General features: G+C 47.1%; 1 protein-coding gene across 1 annotated transcript; it reads right to left on the reverse strand.

Moving 5' to 3' along the window:
- Nucleotides 1-1,321: 1,321 nt before the first annotated feature.
- On the reverse strand, nt 1,322-17,751 carry LOC126540854 (uncharacterized). Its single transcript, XM_050187682.3, has 6 exons — nt 17,401-17,751; nt 14,343-14,503; nt 11,348-11,514; nt 8,629-8,894; nt 7,300-7,394; nt 1,322-1,959 (listed from the first exon to the last, which is right to left on the reverse strand). Exons 1-6 carry the CDS (start codon nt 17,692-17,694, stop codon nt 1,548-1,550), a joined length of 1,395 nt encoding a protein of 464 aa, XP_050043639.3. The 5' UTR covers nt 17,695-17,751; the 3' UTR covers nt 1,322-1,547.
- Nucleotides 17,752-20,479: the final 2,728 nt, after the last annotated feature.

Consider the following 20,479-nt stretch of genomic DNA (forward strand, 5'->3'; position numbering starts at 1 on the left):
GATTTTATATGACTCAACGGGCACATACAGTAGCGAACGAGGACGATATTGTGGACATCGTAAAGAAGTCAGTTTTTACAATGGGGTTCTCGCAAAGAAGCTTATCTTGAAGCACACGTGAGTCGCACTAAACCAGTAGAAGGAATCACTAAAGTCAGCTTATTTCTCTGTTTTCTCCGTTGTTACAAGTGCTCTCTACTTCATTTCATAACAAACCGCTGAGCAACGGCAGCAATGTCACTTTAGAAGCGGGATTGTGTTGTCTGCCACGGACAGCTTTTTTTTTTTTTTTTTAGAACGTCACCTTGAAAAACAAAGCCCTATGTAAGCGCGGAGCGTTCGCGATTTGTCATTTCGTGTGCGCAACGCATTGTGCCAGCGTGTATAATGAATAAAGTTCTCGTCGTTTAATGCAATCGTGACGGCATAGTGCGTCGGCACGACGTGAACCGACAGATCTACGGAACGCTGTTCAGTGCCTCTCTTCGGCTTGAAAAGCGCAGACAGATTCACTGTGGCAGTCGACGTCGGCGGTAGGCTCGTTGACGTAATGGGTGCTTTAGTCGTATTCTGCAGCGGTTTTGTCCGCCTTGGTGATTGTAGCAGTCGCACCGGCTATTGTCGCCAATTCCGTGTCCTTTGGGACGACCCGTGGAGCCCGAGTCTGACCCCGTTATTCGAGCGCGCGAAGGCGCAACTAAGCGTCAAAAACCAGCCCAAGAAGCCGAACTGCGAATGAGGCAAAGCGACGATGCGAGACGGCAACGTAGAGAGGAAGCCGAAGCTCGCAAACAGCGGCTTGCCACAAGTTTACTTAGCACTGCGGCTGGTTATCCCTTGCAAGAAATCCGACTCCTCCGACCGTATAACATAGTGCATCACCATAGTGCAGCGGGCTTTCGCCTTCACGTGCTCCAAGAGCGTAACATGCTGCCGAACTTTTTATCTCCGGTTGATTATAAAAAGGACAGAGGAGAGACTGCGTCTAACCACCCTGGTCCAAATAAACATACCTGCGGAATACGGTACCGCAACCTTGTTAATGTGACTTCATGTCGCCATGGTGACACCACCGAGAATTCCAGGGAAGTGCAGATGCTGGATGTCTGAACTCAACAATATTGCTGGTTTTGTAGAACATTGTTTAAAACATTAGTTTTCGCACCGTGACGAAGAGAAGTACGCCGTAGCCGGCAATACGGAAACTATTATGCGATCGAAGGAAGCTTTGCTATAAGCGAGTCCACTTTGTTTAATTATTATTCGGTCGATGACGTTCCACATTCATGGCACGCACCCACCAAGGGGGGCAAGTCGAAAATCGCGGGAAATCTTTATTACAAAAGGAGACACGTTATGGATATACGATCGCGGCTGGCGTCGAGCGACCCCAGTTTATGCTGCGCGAGTTACACGACGTTCGTCGGGCAAGTTCCGCGGCGAAATAAAAGCAAACAGAAGCAGATCACACTACACCTAAAATGTTTCACATAATCAGACAGCGCCGTCGAAACCAGCGAAGCAGCGCAAACGAAATGCCCCTTTGATCACAGGCTGGGGCAGTAGCTGGTCTCGTTGATGTGGGTGCAGTTGTAAGCCGCATGGAACTCGCGCATGTTGGCCAGGGGCAGCATGCAGCGCAGCCGCGGAGAGAGCACGCCTCGTTTGGCCCCGTTTCCGTCGAAGGCCGCTGAGCACGCGAGCAGGCAGAAGCGGGCGAAGAAGACGCGCTGCTGCGTCTGCCACTGCTCCTGGGCTGCGCTAACGCTGCGCGCCCAGTGCAGGGCTCGACGCTGCACCACCCTGCGCATCGCGTCGAAGGCGAGGCGCGCACCGCGGCTCCACACGAACAGGGAACGCTCGAGGAGGCCCAGTTCCGCCGTTGCGCTGCTGCTGTTGCCGCCCCCGCTGCCGTTCGGTTCCGTCCTGTTGGCCAAACGCTGCCAGCACTGCATTGTCCTGTAATGGCAGAAGCGAGTTAGCACAAATTTCGGCAGCACTTGCGCCAGGAGGGAACATAACGCATCGCCCGCTTCTAGGGAGGGAGGCCTCGTTGGGGTTCACTTCTACGTTATGCGGGAAATGTCCCCCATCGACTGTTACTTCCGATAGCTAACAAACCATTATTGTGCTGGATTTCACGGCAAATCTGTGCAGCTGTGTTCGCTTGAGTGACAGCTAATCGTTTCGCGTAAGAATGTACGGCCCTTTACGCCACAGGCTTGCAATGACTCTAGGACAAGGTGATATGATACTGCCACGCAATACATGTTATCGCGAGCAAAAAGAAGTTGCAGCTTTTACTGAAAGGCCTCTGGCGCACGCTTTATGACGTGACCTCCAACACTAGGCGCACATACAGACATTATTCTTTTGTGCTAAACTTCGCAGGCTTTCTTTTAGCAAACATAGCCCACGGAACGCGGAGCACCATAATATATATCGCTCTTGGATGATATAGAAACATCACAGCTACGACGACAGTCAAAATTTGCCCTGGAGTGTCCATATAGTAAATAAAGTTCGGGAACCACTTCCTGGCACGGCTGCGCAGATTAGAAGGCGGACATGCGTCGCATTGGTCGATAAAGTGCGCGCGCGTGCACCACTTGACTTGTGTCTCCATTTATGGGCAGAGGTTTTCAACGCACCCGGAGAGCACTCCTTTCATTGCGATTAAATACGTGCATTGTATTGTAGAAGCAGAGAACGGGATCTCTGAGCAAAAGGTGCCAGTACCCGTCTTTTGTCGACGTGACAGAGCCTGTCCTTCAAGTACACACCCAAGCATCATTACTCGCATTTTTTACCTTTCTTGTAGAGCCATAGGGAGAGGGAGGGGGTTACATTTATGAGCCTTGAAATGTCAAAGATGTTACTGCTGGACTGGCGATTGCACAGCGCTTCAAGGCTGCTGACAGAGTGACTAACCATTTTCCCGCTAATATTTTACAACAGTTTCAGTGCATATAGGTTATATAACCAACTTTAGAAGAAAAGCTACTCATAGCGTCCACGCATCGAAATTGGGAAACCCAAGGAAGCCGCCATGTTGCTACTCTGAGCAGGCGCGCAGACGCAGACGACGAGATGACATTCAGAAGAGATGCGCAATCAACGCTATCCTGAGCCTTCCTCAGTACGGTAACGCCATCTAGTGAAGCACCAGCAAATATACCCTTTCTGCACTGTAACTTTTTCAGTAAAATTTTATAAAGAGCCATGGAACTTTGTGATTAATATACGGAATGAACTTTACGCATTGTCCATACGTACGCGCTACGTGTAAATTCTTGTTCATGCACCGTATTTTCTATATCTTTAGCGTTACCAAAATGAAAAGTAGCAACATGTCAGCGCCTTTGCAGTTGCCACTTTTCTCGCGCTGATTTTCCCCCAGGGTTAGTTTACTAACTCTACGAGTCAATCAATGTGATCCGGAGCTCGGATGGACGGATGGATGGATGCTGCGAGCATCCCCGTTGGAACGGGGCGGCGCGTTTTTCCACCAAGCTGTTATTGTATTGCCCAAAATGTTACCCATGTTAAAAAAGGGAAAAAATAAAAGAAAAAAAAAGAACCGAAGAATAATTTCCATCACCAAACTTTCTGAACCCCTACTGGCAACTTTGTTTTTGTACGCCTCCGTTGTTTGTCGTTTCCCTGCTTTTCTTCCACCAATCTTTCATTCACCTCTTACTAATCTCTATTACGGACATGTTTACTTTCTCCTTGCTATCGCTGAACCCAAGGGCTTCAAGGAGGCCACAGGTGCCTACATCAACCACTGGGCAGATATCTTCATATTCTAATAAAACATGCTTGCTTGCTCTACCGCAGCAAACACATGCTTCTTCCTTTTGTGTCTCACTTTATAAGTGCTTGTTCAAGGCATCCTGGTCTAGCTTCCAAAAGTAATAAGCTTCCCTTTGAGTTATCATAAAATGTTTCTTCCCTGCTTTCGTTTTTTCCTCTTAAGTATTTACTATAGCAGGTTTCTTTTCCATTGCCGCCACCCATGAGATTATCTCAGCCTCTCTGATTTTCCGCTTGACATTGTTTGTGGCCATGTTGCTTACCATACAGGTCGTATACTTGCTGGTAAGCTTCCTGGTTATTTTGCTCCCCTGTGAATCAATGTTTTTTCTGTACAAGTACCTCAACACTCTCCCAGCCCATTTACTTTCTTCCATATTCCTCAATCTTTCTTCATAATCAATTTTACCCTGAGCTTCCCTCACTTCGATATTTGTCCAGCCCGTATCACCCTGCACATCTTCATTTGTAGTCTTGCCGTGAGCGCTCAATGCGAGGCGTCCTACTAACCTCTGGTTGCCATCCAGTCCTGACTGCACCCCTGGCTTCAAGCAAGCAACCGCATTTCGAAATGCAAGTCCTGGATTCATTACACCTTTCCGCATACCACGGAGCACCTCGTACCTATTGCGGTACGAGGTGCTCCGTGGTATGGCGCTTTGTGTTTCATTATGGCTGCATTTCTCTTCCCCTTTGCTGTTATTTTTACTGTGTTTCCATATATCTGTTGCCTTCGTTTATTCATATATCAAGGTATTTATGTTATTTTATCGGAGTTCCTTGCTTTGCACTGACACTGTCTATTCACTGATTTCATTGAATACCATACCATCTGATTTTTCCCAACGCTAAATTTCAGACATAAATTCCCGCCTTCCTGTACACAGATGTTAGCTTCTATCAGTATGGCAGTATGGTCGCGCCATTAGTTAAGTGCCTACAAATGTATCCTTTGACGCAACTGTTACATCGATATTTTATAACATGCAATTGGATCTTTGTGAAAAACATACGGATTGAACTTTACTCCTTGCCCATAGGGACGTGCTACGTGTAAATGCGTTTTCGCATCATATTTTCCATAAGTATATTGGTTGCCAAAAATGAGAGTTAGCAACATGGCAGCGCTTTTGCGGTTGCCATTTCTTTCGTCCAACTTTGTGCCTGCTCTGTTCGCTGAAGGTTTCCTAACTGTTCGATCCCCCAACACCCTTCTATGTCATATTTTATTCCTGCCGCCTTCCCGCTCTCCCGTTCTTGTCCCCTCGTCTTACAAACCGCGCCTGTAACGACATGAAGCGACAGCACTCATTTTCTTTTCAACCTGTTTACAGCCAGCCGCCGCCGACAACCACCGCACGTGACGTCGGCCTACTAAATTGCTAACCAGGGCTCGGTAAAGATGCTTTGCAATTGTATCATGATGCGATACAAGATACTTCGGCAACAAGTATTTGAAATACAGATACAAGATACTACCGCAATTATTGTTTCCAATGCGATGCTTTCTATTTGTATCTTGAGATACTTCGATACATTCGCAAATTTCTAACTATATATCTATACAATGTAGCAGCAAACGCGTACGCATAAAGATGCTTGCTGGGAAATTTCTTAACTCCGACCAACCTTGTTTCAGCTGAATGAAATGTCTATTACTATACGAAACTTTCTCTTTTCGTTGCTCAAAGTATAATATTTTAATTCAGAAACAATGTGTCAAACTTGCAGGGTGTTATAACGAAATGTATTTAGTTCTGATTTTAGTTTCTTTCCACCGCAAAGAGTTCTGTACCGGTGTATATAAAAAAAAATAAGCGTAACGGTTCATAACGGCTTTGTTTGCATGCAAAGTATAATTTTTTTCTCAATAAGTGAATGACGAGCTCTGAGATCACGCGTAGTGCCTTGAGCTAAGGCAGCGGGAACATCTCAGAAGCAGCACGTCATCGAGTATATACTCGCCGAAATGCGAGACCGCTGTTCCGATAAAACCAACTTAAACAAACATAAACGAAACGGTAAACTCTGCTGCGCGCAATCCCTGGGTTTTGCTGTGATGCTGATCTGCTAGTGCACCTAGTGACAGTATGGATGGATACTATTAGCGTACCCTTTGGAACGGGGCGGCGGGTTGCGTCACCAATCGCTTGTACCAAACTTGCTGAACTGGGAGCTTTGTTTTTGTGCGCCTCCGTTGTTTGTCGTTTGCCTACTACAGGCTTAGATTGGTGGAGCGCTCACCGGGATATCGTTCGCACTATCCCTGCCTGAGATACGTACCTGACCTCGGTTGTTTCGTATCACCGACTTTCCTCTTGAACCGAAAACCGATAAAAAATATTTCGGTTTCACTCTGACACAATATAATAAATAGCCTTTCGATTACGTTTTCGTTCCAGTCAAAAAAATATTTTTCATATTTGTTTTTGTTTCGTTCCGACGCACTGTGTGAAAGTCACCATGCGCAAACGAACCCCATTCTTGCATTCTTCAGCCTTCGTAACAAGGCACCATTCAAGAGAAACTTTGATAACGACAGTATAGGGGCATCAGAATTTGCGCGAAAGACGCCGCAAGCATTGGCGTACGCAACACAGTACGGTGGCTACGAGCAAGTGTCATGGCACCGGCGCAACTAAATCGAAAAAAAAAATCTAGAAAATAAAAGGTCAGCAGCCCGCAGGTGTTGGTGCGCTTGTTTTTGTCGAGATGGCGCGAGCGCCACCACGTGACTCTGCTCCACCAATACGGACGCGCAGACATCATCCCCTGCCCTCGCTGGAGGGCTCTGGTATAAAGATAAAAGGATGTACCTGCTTTTAGTTTTATTCAGGTGGCTTAGTATCAGCAGTATCAGCTTGAGAAGCGGCGTTTAGCCAAGGTTTACAGTTTCGCGCGGTGATGTTACGATAGCCAGTATCTTGCATCTTAAGATACACGATAGATTTTCATCTATCGGAAATATAGATACTGATACACGTCTTGCCAGACGTTATTATGATACAGATACCCAAGAGTATCTGCGATAGTATAGCTGAGATACATGTACCTTCGACACTGCCCAGCGCTGCTGCGAACTAACCTGCCGAGGATGACAAGGCCGCCGTTGAGGAAGATAGGTCCTCCTGTCGAAACGTTGGCAGCCTTTCTGAGGCAGCTTATCCCTGCTTGCAACATCTATAGTATACTGACTCTATGGCTCAGTGCCCATCCGAAGCCATTGTGAACGCCCAACCACAGTGAAGTTATACGAGGTAATCGCAGTTTAGCTATATTCGTTCATGCTACATTATGTTATATTTATACTCGAGTTATCTTGATACGAGGTATACATAGACCACGTCGCTTCACATCATACGATAAGATGACATCGATCCAGAGGCAAACGGGAAAACAAATCGGTAAATCTAAGGCGTGTTCAGCCACACAGAGCAATGAAAGTGTTGACGTATGCGCTATGGAGCAGGGATTGATACTCACTTGTTGAGAGACCTCCTAGAAGCTTCGGTCCACCATTCACCTGACGCTTCCGTCGCGGCGTCTGTAGTGATGGCAGGGCTGCCAGGCGCTACCATCTGCATGTCAGGAAAACGTCGTGAATACTGTGGATTCAATGTCGGTGCAATATAATTAAAGTGCTTTATTATATACAACCACATACTTTGTCTTTCAACGTCCATTGAGATTTTACTTCTGGGCAGAGACGCGCGCTCTCCTCATTTAGCTTACAACAAATTCGGGAATTGCTGCGACGGCATGTGAATTGCGGACGATTAAAACAAATAAACGAAGAGAGTAGCTACTATAGTGTAGAGGTTAGTAAATGAGGGCCGCTTAGATTGCTAGGTTCTGAGTAAGGATCAGGTAGTAAAAGTGAGGCGAACCAATGTAACTATAGGTCGAGAAGGCATTCACAATAACAAGGAAAGGTTTTACAAAAACTGGAAAGATGTACTAAGTGTTCTTGAACTATAATTTCCATAATGCGTTCATCAAATTCCGTTATTATACAGGAAGCTATACATAAAGCATCGTAGTACGTTCTCATACGTCACAACAGGAAAACAAGCAAAGCGAGGGCGAATCATGTGATGGCCTAAGCGCTAAACTCAGCCTTTCTACAACCTCAACTCAAGGACATAATAAAAGCGAGCGCATGTATGCATTACGAAAATACAGTCAATTGCGCGCTGTATTTCATTGAAACCATTATAACTAACTTCATATACCGTGAAAAAAAAAAAGGCATGACCGTAAACTCAGCACCATTACAGACGTGATACGTTTTATGACCAAAGGCTTAAGACTGCGAAACGAGGAATCGCAAATCGTAGGTTGAAACGGGTAGCCGGGTTCACTAAATTTTATGAGAAAAGACGGGAAATGCGGGAGATGGAAATTCAAGACGATGAGCAAAACGTGAACAAGGTGAATGCAGGAGTACGCATTTGCGGTCGGAGCACAACGCCGCCCCGCCTCCCTGTTTCCCATCCTCCATGTCCTATCGCGTATCGGAAGAAGAGGCGTTTGCTCTCGGATTTCCTGCTTTGCGCACGCGATTCGGCGGCGATTCTGCCGTGATCGTCGGATTCCGTCGCGTGCTTCCACTTGCACATACAGCATACGACGCAAAGCGATGGTGCTATCGCCCTTGGAACGTCACGGCGACGGCAAAAATGCGCCTGGAGTGTCCATATATTTGCTATCGCAATAAAGACGAGATGTAAGCAAGACAGGTTACAGTGTTAGTTTGGGAACAAGATGCACTCCAAAGCGTGTGAACGTATTATGGAGTGTATGCGTACTCACCTCGGACATCTCCTTCGCAATTAAACTTCCAAGCGTGCCGTAGTTCAAGCTTTCGGGAACGTCTTGTTCGTAGAAAACTGGTGAAAGGGTGTAAGCAGTCGGCACCACCAGGCTTCGGGTGAGGAGGGAGAATTCCAGGACGCCTTTCGACTGGTCATCGGTGAGGCGGTCCAGACCGGCAGGCTGCTCCCTATCACGCACCACCGACTGGGACATACCGAGAAGCCGCAAGTAGTCGGAACCGAAGGTGCCTTGAAGTCTGAAATCTAAGAGTACAAAAGAACTTTCAGACGTACAGGAGCTCGCTCAAGGTTATGCGACCGCGCTGTATACCACCGCATAAATTTTAATTGAGGTAGTAGTTAGAGTCTGTATAATAAAATGTGCGTATTAGAATTGACCAGAATTTGCATCGCTATAGGTTGCAGCCATCGTTTGCCTGGAACTGGGGCAACCGGCAGAACAGACGCCCCTCCCCGACCCTCTCATATGAGATCAGTCTCTCTCTCTCTCTCTCTTCTTTTTGTGCAGGTTTGCTGTCAATGCTTGCGCGTCGTGTGGTTTTCATCAAGTACAGCGTCATCAGACCGGCAGTCCTTGAATAGGCCCCACCAGAAGATGGCGACGGGGTTCGAAATTAGGTTCGCTACCCTCAAACACGGATGCGAGAGTAAATGATTCTGCTGCGATTCTGTTAATTCTGTGCGAAATTAAAGTGACGCAAGGTCTCTCGTCTTGAGTACCTGACCATGAGACGGTACAGGAGAAAAGAGACGCATATATAGGCGCGCGGCCATTTCCTATACATGCAAAGAATCGAGGAGGCACTTCAGAGAATCTTCGGTAAATACGTGGTAGGCATTGCCTTCGTGCCAACAAAAACTAAGACCACAGCACCTACTGGCGAAAGACTGCGAGGATTACGACTCGCTCTGTATGGACGAAACTAGAAGATATTAAAGAAGAATTAACCCGCCCAAGAACGACGGCAGGAAGGCCAGCGCATGCTCCATCGCTTTGGCGGAGCATAATATTTCTGCTAACGGCATCACTGACTGATATTTTGGTGATGGAATCACAACAGACCAGCTATATCAGTCAGCTATTAGAGTCTTCACGCATGCGGTCGACCGCACACGCGACCGGACGCGCGACCGGACGCGGTGTATATTCTTCCCAAGATATACACAGGCAGGCATTTTGTGCTACCTAGCGAGTAACTGGACTCCGTCGCCTTGCTCTTCAATGTGAACAAAGGACCCATAGGGGCCCCGAGACGTCAATTATACGTTTTGTTTCGTTCAATCATACACGAGTGCTTATTTTATTTTTACCAAAGATTCTGCAAAGTACAACAGGAAATTCTGTAGCGTGAGGACATACCTATGTTCTCAAATGCCTTTCTAAGAGTTCTTCCGCACCACTGATCTTCTCGGCTTGTTTGAAATTTTAGGCTGCTAAGCACGAGGTCGCGGGATCGAATCCCGGCCATGGCGGCCGCATTTCGATGGGGGCGAAATGCGAAAACACCCGTGTACTTAGATTTAGGTGCACGTTAAAGAACCCCAGGTGGTCGAAATTTCCGGAGTCCTCCACTACGGCGTGCCTCATAATCAGAAAGTGGTTTTGGCACGTAAAAACCCATAATTTTTTGTTTGAAATTCTCTTTATGCACTTTGCGGAGGCACTCGCTCTGTTTATTTAATTTTATGGGAGGTGAACTACGACTTGAGGCGCTACCATGTTTTTCGTCAGTGCGCTTTCACTATGCAGCTTATTTTACCCTTAGATTTCTCCGCAATTGAGGCTGTAATTATTGTAATCAATTAATTCACACGAGGAGCGTTTACCTGGCATTTCTCACCGGGCTATTAAAGAGACTGCCTTATGACACCAACCCAGCGACTGCTAGGGCCGTAAGGATGATTTGAACCTCGTAGGGTAAGCATTATTTCATGATGGAGTAAGGGAATCTGCTTAGGCGGAAGATATTTGAATGTCACTGAACAAGTGTCCCTAGGGTGCGATTGATCATTAACATCAATTGTTCTTTTGTGAATACGATTATACAAGATGGAGTTCGCAAGCGTTAGGGACTGCTTCCCGTATACTTTATACAGCATAATTTCCTTCAGCAGCCTGGTGTACAAACATGTGGTTAGCGCTGCCACAAAGATTTCAAAATGACTTCTTTCTGTGCTTTAGACCTTTTATCGGAATGTTTGTTCAAAACAGTGAAGAAAAGCTGATAGCGCTAGTGTGAGGTGAGACAGTCTCAAATATGTGCTTACTTTTCATTAAACTTATACAATTCTGTTTGGTGGTATCATTTTCCATCATGTACTCATATCATTGGTTCATCTTTCAGTGTACAACAACAATTATCCCTGCGGCGAGATGACATAATAACACGATATTTAAAGGCTTAAATCGAATTTGCGTTTGCGTGTTTCCGCTAGAATTAGGGCTAAACGGTAAGGTTGGTGTTGATGCCGTTTGTCTAGGAAAATCTATCTACGCCAACACATAATGTCCACAGTACCCAGCATTTAGTTGCTGTTGCAGTACAGCAGCACTGCTGGGAACACAAGCGGCACAATTCGCAGGCCTCTCCTGTGCCTCCCTGTCCGACGAGGCACTGTTACCTACTCGGGTATACCTGTCGGCGATTGTGTCGTCAGCGCAATATTGAGCTTTCCTCCTCTTTACGAGTGCTTACCGTTGCTGAATCTTATGATGTCGACCCCTTTGATAGGCACGAAAGCAGGGAAGGCGTCAAGCGTCAGCACGCTCATCTGGCTATTGGCGCGGAAACGGGTCACGTTGTCCATGGACGTCGAGTAGGGACTCTCATTGCTCAACGAGAGGAGCTGTTCGTACATGTCCCTGCACAGGTATCCAGCGACGCAAATTGTAATTTCATGCCATTTATTTGATCACTAACTACCCTGAACTCTCGAAGGCATTACCAACGAGAGCGGTGCATCTCGGAAGCACGGTACCCGTCGCTGTGGCTTAGCGGCTATGGTATTGCGCTGCTTAGCACGAGGTCACGGGATCAAATCCCGACCGCATTTCATTGGGCACGAAATGCAAAAGCACCCTTGCATTGGGGGTACATTAAAGACACCCTGGCGGTCAAAATTAATCTGGAGTCTCCCACTACGGCGTGCCTCATAACCAAATCATTGTTTTGGCACGTAAAACCCCAGAATTCATTCGGAAGCACAGGAACAGATAAAATACTCGCTGTTGGCTAATAACGCGCTATAACGGATAATGTCTTGCATGGAAATGGTTCATCGGCGAAGACGATTTTAGTTCTCGTTAGTCTCTGAGACAAATTACCAGAAGTAAGCCTTTGTTCAACTTGTGGTAATTCTTACTTTATTACTGCGTTCGTTGCATGAAGAAGTGTAAAATGGTATAGGCAAATTAGATCAAAGCGCACCTGAGGGATATCACAAGAGAGTTTGTGAAATAAAGGAACTCACAAAAAAATGTGTATCTACAAGGTCACGTGCACTTAATTTGTTGCTGTTCTTTCGACTGCCATCCTCTGGTTATAGATGGCGCTAGAAATGGGCTCATGAACAGGGCACCACGCACTGGCCAGATGGCACTTCAGGTACTTCTTCAAATTCGTACAAGCGCTGCCGACGCCAGGTTTTCGTCAGACCAAAATAGCGGTCTCGGACAGCTAGCTGTTGCCCACTCGACGCGCTCCTTGGACGACAAACGACGAACATGAGAGTACACTTTCAACAGAAACAGACGCGTCCTTTTCATAGGTGGCTTGAACAGAGTACGAAAAGTCTTTCCCATTGCGCAGTGAGCGTCAGAACACACACTTCACGGACCTTACTCACCATATACGAACACTTACGCACGGTGTGCTGGTTGTAAAACTTTGCAGAATGTGGAAACTCTCGGCTCGAGATAAGCGGTGACTACAGGGCAACTCGAATGCTTAACGTTGCCTGCAAACATGCTGCCTCCGCTCGCTAGACCATGTAGTCTGCAGCACTGCGGTTAGGATGGAGCACGTGAACGTACCGTGTGCTTAGATCATAAATCGATCGTTCATTTATAACTGTTTCCGGGAAGAGCTGTTGCACGAGTCTCTGTGCCAGAAATGATTGACACTAAAGTTTTGATGGCATTTGCTCATATCACGGAAAGTCAAACGGCATGCTTTTGTTGCTGAGCAGGTTTGATACGAATCGCGGGTTTTCCACTCGGACGTGGCGCTGGACGCATTACTGTACGGGCGGAACGTAAACGCGCTCATGTACTCCCATTAGGTGCGCCTGAGGTACCCCAGGTGCCCAAGTTACCCCAATACCTTGTGTTCCCAATGGACTTAGTAAATAATAATTATTTTTATTTTATTTTATTAATTCCTTAGCTCACGGTACACGCTGCGACAAAGACAGCATCATGCAAGGCTTTCAAGAAGACCGGAGTGTATGGAAAAAGGAAGAGAAGCTTCACATAATGTGGCGCCGTATTTCCTAACAATTCTTTCTGGTGAGCATTATTTGAGCCTTTCGTCATTGGCTCGCACGAAGGCGCGTCTCTGTTATTGCCGCCATAAGCCACTCCCAGAAACGAAGAAACTAACGCCGTATATATAAATGAATAGAACGAGATCGCTCCGTTTAAATACTGCTTTCAGACTTTTTTTCTCTATATGATAGGCTAGTCGTTAACTGCAGAAAACACAAATTACAGCACCCGCACCTCTTCTCTGTAGAGGGAGCGAGAGAGAGAGAGAATAAACTTCATACAAAAGAGCACACGATTACACGTAGCGCCTCCGCTCTGCAGTGGGTGGTCCCTTTAGCGCAGGAGTACAGCGGCCTTAGCTGCCCTTCTCGCTCGGTTGACCAAGTTGGGCTGGTCCATCAAGAGGGAGCTGGACAGCGCTGCCTCCCATTGCCGTGTGGTGGAGTGTGTTATGGGGGCGAGGTCTGGTGCGCTTGTGCAAGCCCACACCACGAGGAAAAGCGTTGCGCATTGATCGCGGTGTGGGCGTTTATAGGAATACAGCGCAGGGTGTATGACGTGGTAGATACTCAAGTGTGAATTTGTGTTTGTTTGGAGTTTCCGCCATATTACGGCTTCTGTGGAGAAATGAAGTTCAAGAAATATTTATGTATATTACTGAATAATATTATATAATAGTTATTTATTTATTTAATTAAGCTAGGCAGACGAAATACTCGTTGTTTAATGTTAAGTGATCGCTTATGTGACAGCTGTACTGAGGGTGCGGTGAATGACGACAATATTGCATACTTGATAGAGTTAAGCGAAGTGAACGATACGGTAAAAAAAAGCTTGCGACGTTGGTATTCTGTCAAAGTGTCATGAGCCGAGGCTCGAGTGAGCACGTGATGAGAACGAAGAAACGAAGCATCAGCGCTGAGCATGCTCAAACGAATCTCGCGGTGATTACGAACGTCCACCTACTTAAGACATTGTCGTTCCAGGGCAGTCGTTTTATAGTTTAGCTAAGCGTTTCTATAGCATCTTATGATGTTTGTCTCTCTCTCTCTTTCTCTCTCTCTCTTTGGTTAGCAACACAGCCACCACTCGCAGGGGTTTCGACACACGAACAATATATGCAGAAGAGCTTGCCTCATGATAGAAACGTCACCGACATTGCTGTGACGGCTGACTGCGCACACGGCATAGAAGCAACGCCTTACCCGACAGCGACTGTGACGTGTGCGTAGCCAGAGACATCGGCGATGACGTAGGGCCACGATGGAGAGAGGACTCGCCGTGTTGCTTCCATGCAGGCGTACACCACACCGGAGTCCTCATTGTCGCTCTGGAGCACACGCTTCCGGTAGTCATACTGTAGCACCTAAGAAAGCCAGGTTAAGTATAGGTCACGCTATCTCGAAATTGAATCATCGACGAAAGTGTCAACGAATTCGCACATAGTGCTCGTCAAGGGTATATACGCTTCGAGAGTGTTCAGCAGTTCTTTGCGCGGTCCTTAGCCTCTTCTGGAGAGTATGAGTAAGGTCTTATCATTCCAACATTCCATTCCAAGTGATACCGGAGGTCGACAAAATCCGGGTGGTCGGCATTTATTCATTTATTTCACAATACTGCAGGCCAGATTGGTCCAAGCAGGAGGGGCATGAAAACACAAATCATAACAGCACGTAGATGAAAAAAAAAGACGACAGAAAATTACATTGCATGTGACATACAACAGAATCAAAAATTAAAAGATGACAGAGCAGAAACGAAGGCAATGAACATTGAAATTTGTCATAAGAAAATTGTTTCCTTTCTACTGAAGAAACAAAGTTTGAAGGGCCTGTTCCACATCAGGAGAGCAAAAAACCGATTCAGGAAGCGCGTTCCAATCAGCTATTGTTTGAGGAAAGAAACTGCACTTCAATGAGTTTGTTTTAGCAAATATAGGCTGTAATGAGTGTTCGCTATAATGGCGGGTCCTTCGAGTAGCGATTATAGAGAAGCGACGGGTCAACGGCGAGACCATTTCCCGCCTTACAGCCAAGATTACCAACGCAATACGTCTAATCAGACGGGTCGCCAACCGCAAGACCGCGATGGAGGAGGAAAGCTTGATTCGGCTTGTGCACTCCTTCGTAATCAGCCATGTCACCTACGTTGCAGCCTTCCACAACTTGATGCAGTGTGAAAAGAATAAGATCAACGCCCTGATTCGCCGAGCTTACAAGGCGGCGCTCGGACTATTCGAGTGTACGAACACCAACAAGCTCCTGAGCCTGGGGGTACACAATACCCTCGAGGAAATTGTGGAAGCGCAACGGACCGCCCAGCTGGAGCGGCTCTCTATGACAGAAGCCGGCAGGCGCATACTTCAATGCTTGGGCTTCACGCCCTGGGCGAAAAAGACGAGTAGCGACGTTCCTGTCCCGGACGGGACCCGTCGCCGGATTCGGGTAGACCTCATCCCGAGAAACATGAACCCGGAGTTTAACAAGGAGCGAAGAGCGGCGAGGGCCAAGGTCCTTATCGACTTTCACGCCAAGGACGGGCACGCAAGGTTCGTCGATGCGGTAGAATACCAGGGAGACAGCGAGGCGTTCGTAGCTACCGTCATCGAGGCGTCGTCCGGCGCGACGAGGGCACCGGCGAGCTTACCAGGCCGCGAAGCGTGTCAGGTGGAGGGGGTGGCCATTGCCCTGGCCATTGCCGACCCCGAGTGACAAACGGTGTTGTGTGATTCGCGAAGTGCAGTGCAGAATTATGCCAAGGGCAAAGTGTGTGGTGAGGCTGTGCGCGTTCTGTGCTCGGCTGACCTGCAACGAGAGAATAGGTATGCTAAAATCAAGTGGTTCCCGGCGCACGCGGGCTACGATGCGTCGGGGAAGCACGATAACCACAACGAGACGGCACACGCTGTAGCGCGAGCGCTAACCAACCGCGCCGCTGCAACCGAGCGTCCAACGTGGTGTAGTGCAAAGGACCGCATGACGACGTTCAACGAACTTACAGAGTTTCACCGCCTGGCTCGAAGGACTTTCCCACCCCCGCACCCGGGGCTGAGCCGGGCCGAGGCGGTGCGGTACAGACAATTACAAACTGGTTCCTTACCCACCCCAGTGTTAATGAATCATCTGTACCCGAAAGTATATGTGAGTGATGTGTGCCGCGTGTGCATGCGGGAGAGGGCCACCCTGACGCACATCCTATGGAATTGCCCCAAGTACCCCGAGGAAGCTTCGACAAGTACAACGATTCCGCCGCGACTCGCGGCTGCGGCGGAATGCTACGCCCACGAAAACCAAACCTGGGCCGTCCAGCAGGTCTCGGCGAATCTTGAAAGACAAAGTCCGAGCGAAACCGACGGAACGTTGCCCCTCAGGGCGACCGACCGCGGGAGTAACACGCGCTGGAGTTGAGTAGAGACCACCCGCTGAGAAGACGTCAGGGCCCGCGTCGCGGCGCCATTTAGTCATGGTGTCGTTCTGCAGGCGACTAAATAAAGTTCTTTCTCTCTCTCATCATGCCAATGACTTCATTTTCACGCTATTACGCATTACGCGAGTTGTTATATGATGGTCTACTGCTGCTTCCTACGAGTCTCAAAAGCTTCTTATCGTCCGCTGAGACACAACAGCTCATGCATGCTTTTTTTTTCGCTTTCCCACATGGTGCACATACAGCAAATATGCACCCTGTTTGTATCCTTTTGTTACAACTATCTCTAATCTGGCCAGTGTTAAGGAGAGCACTACGCACTCCAATCCACTTGCCACATAGTTGTACATCCACCGCAGCGCCTCCTATCTTCCCTTCTACGCAACACCACGCGTTCCGGCGCGGCTCCTTTCCCACTCTAGCACCGTCAGCCCGCCAGTCGCTCTGCCAAGGTAAAACATATCCACATCGTCGAACGTCAAAGTTTGACCTGCATAATGCTATTACACTAAAGCACAGGCATGGACTACTTTGGTATAACTAGTGGCGCACCGAAGCGTTTACATGCCTCCTGGATCGTCTCATGTTAAAACATGGGTGCCGCTCCAATGGTAACGTTTCAATCTGTACAGCGCTATGGAAGTGTTTAATTATGATGTTTATTAAGTGGGGTGCCAACTCCGACGCCATTCGCTGGCAGCAACCTTTACGCAGAGTTTAATTTCTAGCCTTAGGTCAAGCGTCCCATCGTATTCTCTCCACACTACGTAATGAAAATTTGAGCATCTTCGTAACCAAAGGCTTGTTTATCGGCTAAATGCGCGCAGGTGTTCTTACCTCGGCTGAAGCCAGCAGGTACAAGTAGAGCAGCGCGACGTCAGAATGTTGTTCGAGCGTTGCGAAAGCGTTCTTAATCTGGTTGTATCCTGTGACCACGAGGCGCTTCTGCCAGTCTTCCGCTGGTTCCGTTTTCCACAGATAGCGGACGAAGGCATTCCACCACTGATTGCCTTTAATATACCAGCTGAACACGTCCAGGTCTGTCACCTGCACCCAGGCGCTGTCGAGGCCTTCCGTGCAGCACAAATCGGACTGCAGTGCTTTGTCGACCCGCAACGCCAAGTCAACCATCGTTGCGAAGCGCTCCCTGCCCAGACCATCGACAACGTGCTTGAGGTATCGCACGGCGTCCGCCTGAAAAACCCGACAACAATGTTTGTTCGAACACCTAAGAGAAATGAGATTTTAATACCCTTTTCATACTGTTCTTTTCGCATAAAGAAATAATGCTCTTCTAATTGTGACCTTAGTAGTGGAAAGCCCAAAAGAACACAAGCAGAAATGTGGAAGTGCCTCCATCTGAGTGTTTCCCCCCAGGAGTTTCCCAAAATGTCATCGAGCTTGACCATCTCTACTAAGGCGCGTTTAAGATGTTTGCCAATAGCGATTATTACATCGTTCTAAAGTTATATCAATACAAAATACGAGAACTTGTGGAAAAACGTTTTCGGCATATCATTGGTTAAATACACGAAAATAATGTTAAACTTTTAACGTTAAACTGACGTCATCGTCACCGCGATTATCGCGCCAAACACAATGAAGTAAAATATGGGTCTTGGTTTTTCAACACAAATCCTAAAAAAAAGAATTCTTGAAGTTTATGTAGAGTTTTGAAAGAATGCTACACCAGTTCAAGCAGCAGGCCCTTGAACCGTTTTAAGTCTGTATTTAGTATCGTTTTAACAGTACTGTTGCGATATAATAAGGTTCAGGCTCAGGTGGCGTCCGATCGTTACTGGAGAGTGGCAGCAAGCGTGAGCGATACAGCGCCCGTCTCCACCACCTTTAGTCAGCGCACTTTCATAACCTTTATTTTGCGTTTCATGAGTGACCTGCAAAACCATTAGCGAACGCTCTACGCTTAAAAAGCGCACGTGTACGTTGTAGAATAAACCGAAAGGGTCGGACTTTTGCCAGGACAAAAACAGGGACCAATGTGGCTGAATCGTCGCAAGAAGTCGAAGTGCAGTCAGTGAAATAAAGCAATAAAAGAAAACAATAAAGTATACACTGAGTAAAATCAAACAGATACAGAAAGACAGAGAGAGAAAACACGCTAGCAATTGGGACGATGGAATGCTCTGTTTGGGTTACTTCAACACGGCTCAAAGGTACACTACCCAATGCTCTACAGCGTGCTAGTGACCGAACGAGCTGCGGTGATTTGGAGAAGTCAAACATTGATCTGCACCTCCGCATCTACACTTCCAACGGCGTTTGTCTGCACCCCTCAGCTCAGCATTTATACCGAAGGCGCTCATCAGCGGCATCATGACGATAACAACAGTACCGATAGTACTGATTCATGAAGGAACTGGTCTGTCTTAAATGTACATCACTGTTTACCTCACAGGGAGCGTGTCGCAAAAGTAATAAACTTTTTCGTTACTCCTTGCGAGGGTCATCTGCCAATACCCTTTGCAAAGGTCTAGCCTTAAAAGCCATGTGCATCTACACCTTTCGTCAATGGTTTCAAGAGTTTCATTTGTAGAGTTAATATACAATGTAGTCTGCAGATATACTCTTTTCCATCTTCTTTTGGAAATGGTTTCGTGAACTGATTTGTCAACACGGGCCATGGGAGACTTTTTCCGAACAACTGGCTTGTGCGTTCAGATGTCTTTTTATTTATTTATTTTTATTTTGCCCCAAAATTTGTAGATTGTGGCTCGGAACAACAGTACGATGCTATACCCAACAGGACAGCCACCGCCGACAGCGCTTTCATACCATTCACGCGTGCCTCGATCATGACGTAACGTAACGATGAGCATGAAAATACGGGAGCACGTGAGTGCGCCCACCAGTTTCCGTCAGGTCACAGACTCAGAAATGGAAAGCGCGAATTATCGTCAACCTAACTATTGTACTTCTCATGCGTCACGTCGCATAGCAACAAGTTCTTTAAAAGGCGAAAGTGCTTCACTCTCCCTTATCCTACCTTCGTAGTCGCTAGTAATTTGAGAGAATATCTGAGACCGTATCGGTTCCGGGATCGGCCCAATTCCTCGTGGTGTGTAGTGCTTTGAGGTGCCGTGTAACAATGATTCGCCCGCGGGATAGGCTCAAGTCATAAAGGAACAAGTTGCAACGTTTCTTCGTGGGAGTGAAGTAAATTGAACATCATATCGGCGCCGTCATACTATAGTGTCTGCCTCTAATAGTGTTTCCATTTGTTGACTCTAGCTGCCTATGCAAGTGAAGTGTCCGTCGTCTGCTGCGGTCTCTACGGCGTATGCCTGCCTCTAATAGTGTTTCCATTTGTTGACTCTAGCTGCCTATGCAAGTGAGCCTCTAGCGGCCCTTTCAAATAGCTTTTTCGGCTGTTTTTGTGTATAAACATTTATAAAAATGGCTAAACAATCTTTTTCTCAAAGGCAGCGCCTACAGTGCAGGCAGACGAAGCTCGCTCCACCACATTGCGAAATTTCCATGCGCGGTTCTAATGCTTCTAGCTGCAGCTGAGGTAGATAAAGCATAAACGCAACAAATAGGTTGGGAAATCTGCCCCAGAGATCACAAGAACATTTGTTGGGGTGCAACAAGCATGTAAATATTGCTTGCTACAGATAATTTCTACAGCATTTACCTTTCAACAAACTAGAACTTGATTTGTAGCGGGTAGTAGATAATGATAAAACACCGGATCATGGTAAAACACCGAAAGTGAGACTGTGTCCCCGCTGTTTGGTTTGTGAACTGCTTACCAAAAGGAGATTTTTTGACCCTGGTGGAGAAAGGCAGTAACTTAAGGTGACACGAGTTGAGACTCAGTTATCGGTATACGGAAATACAGTGGTCAGCAATTAATCCCTTTTAATTCCACGCATTTAGCTGAGTTCGATCTTTTACA

This window comes from Dermacentor andersoni, chromosome 2, assembly GCF_023375885.2.
Source record: "Dermacentor andersoni chromosome 2, qqDerAnde1_hic_scaffold, whole genome shotgun sequence".
Classification (NCBI taxonomy): domain Eukaryota; kingdom Metazoa; phylum Arthropoda; class Arachnida; order Ixodida; family Ixodidae; genus Dermacentor; species Dermacentor andersoni.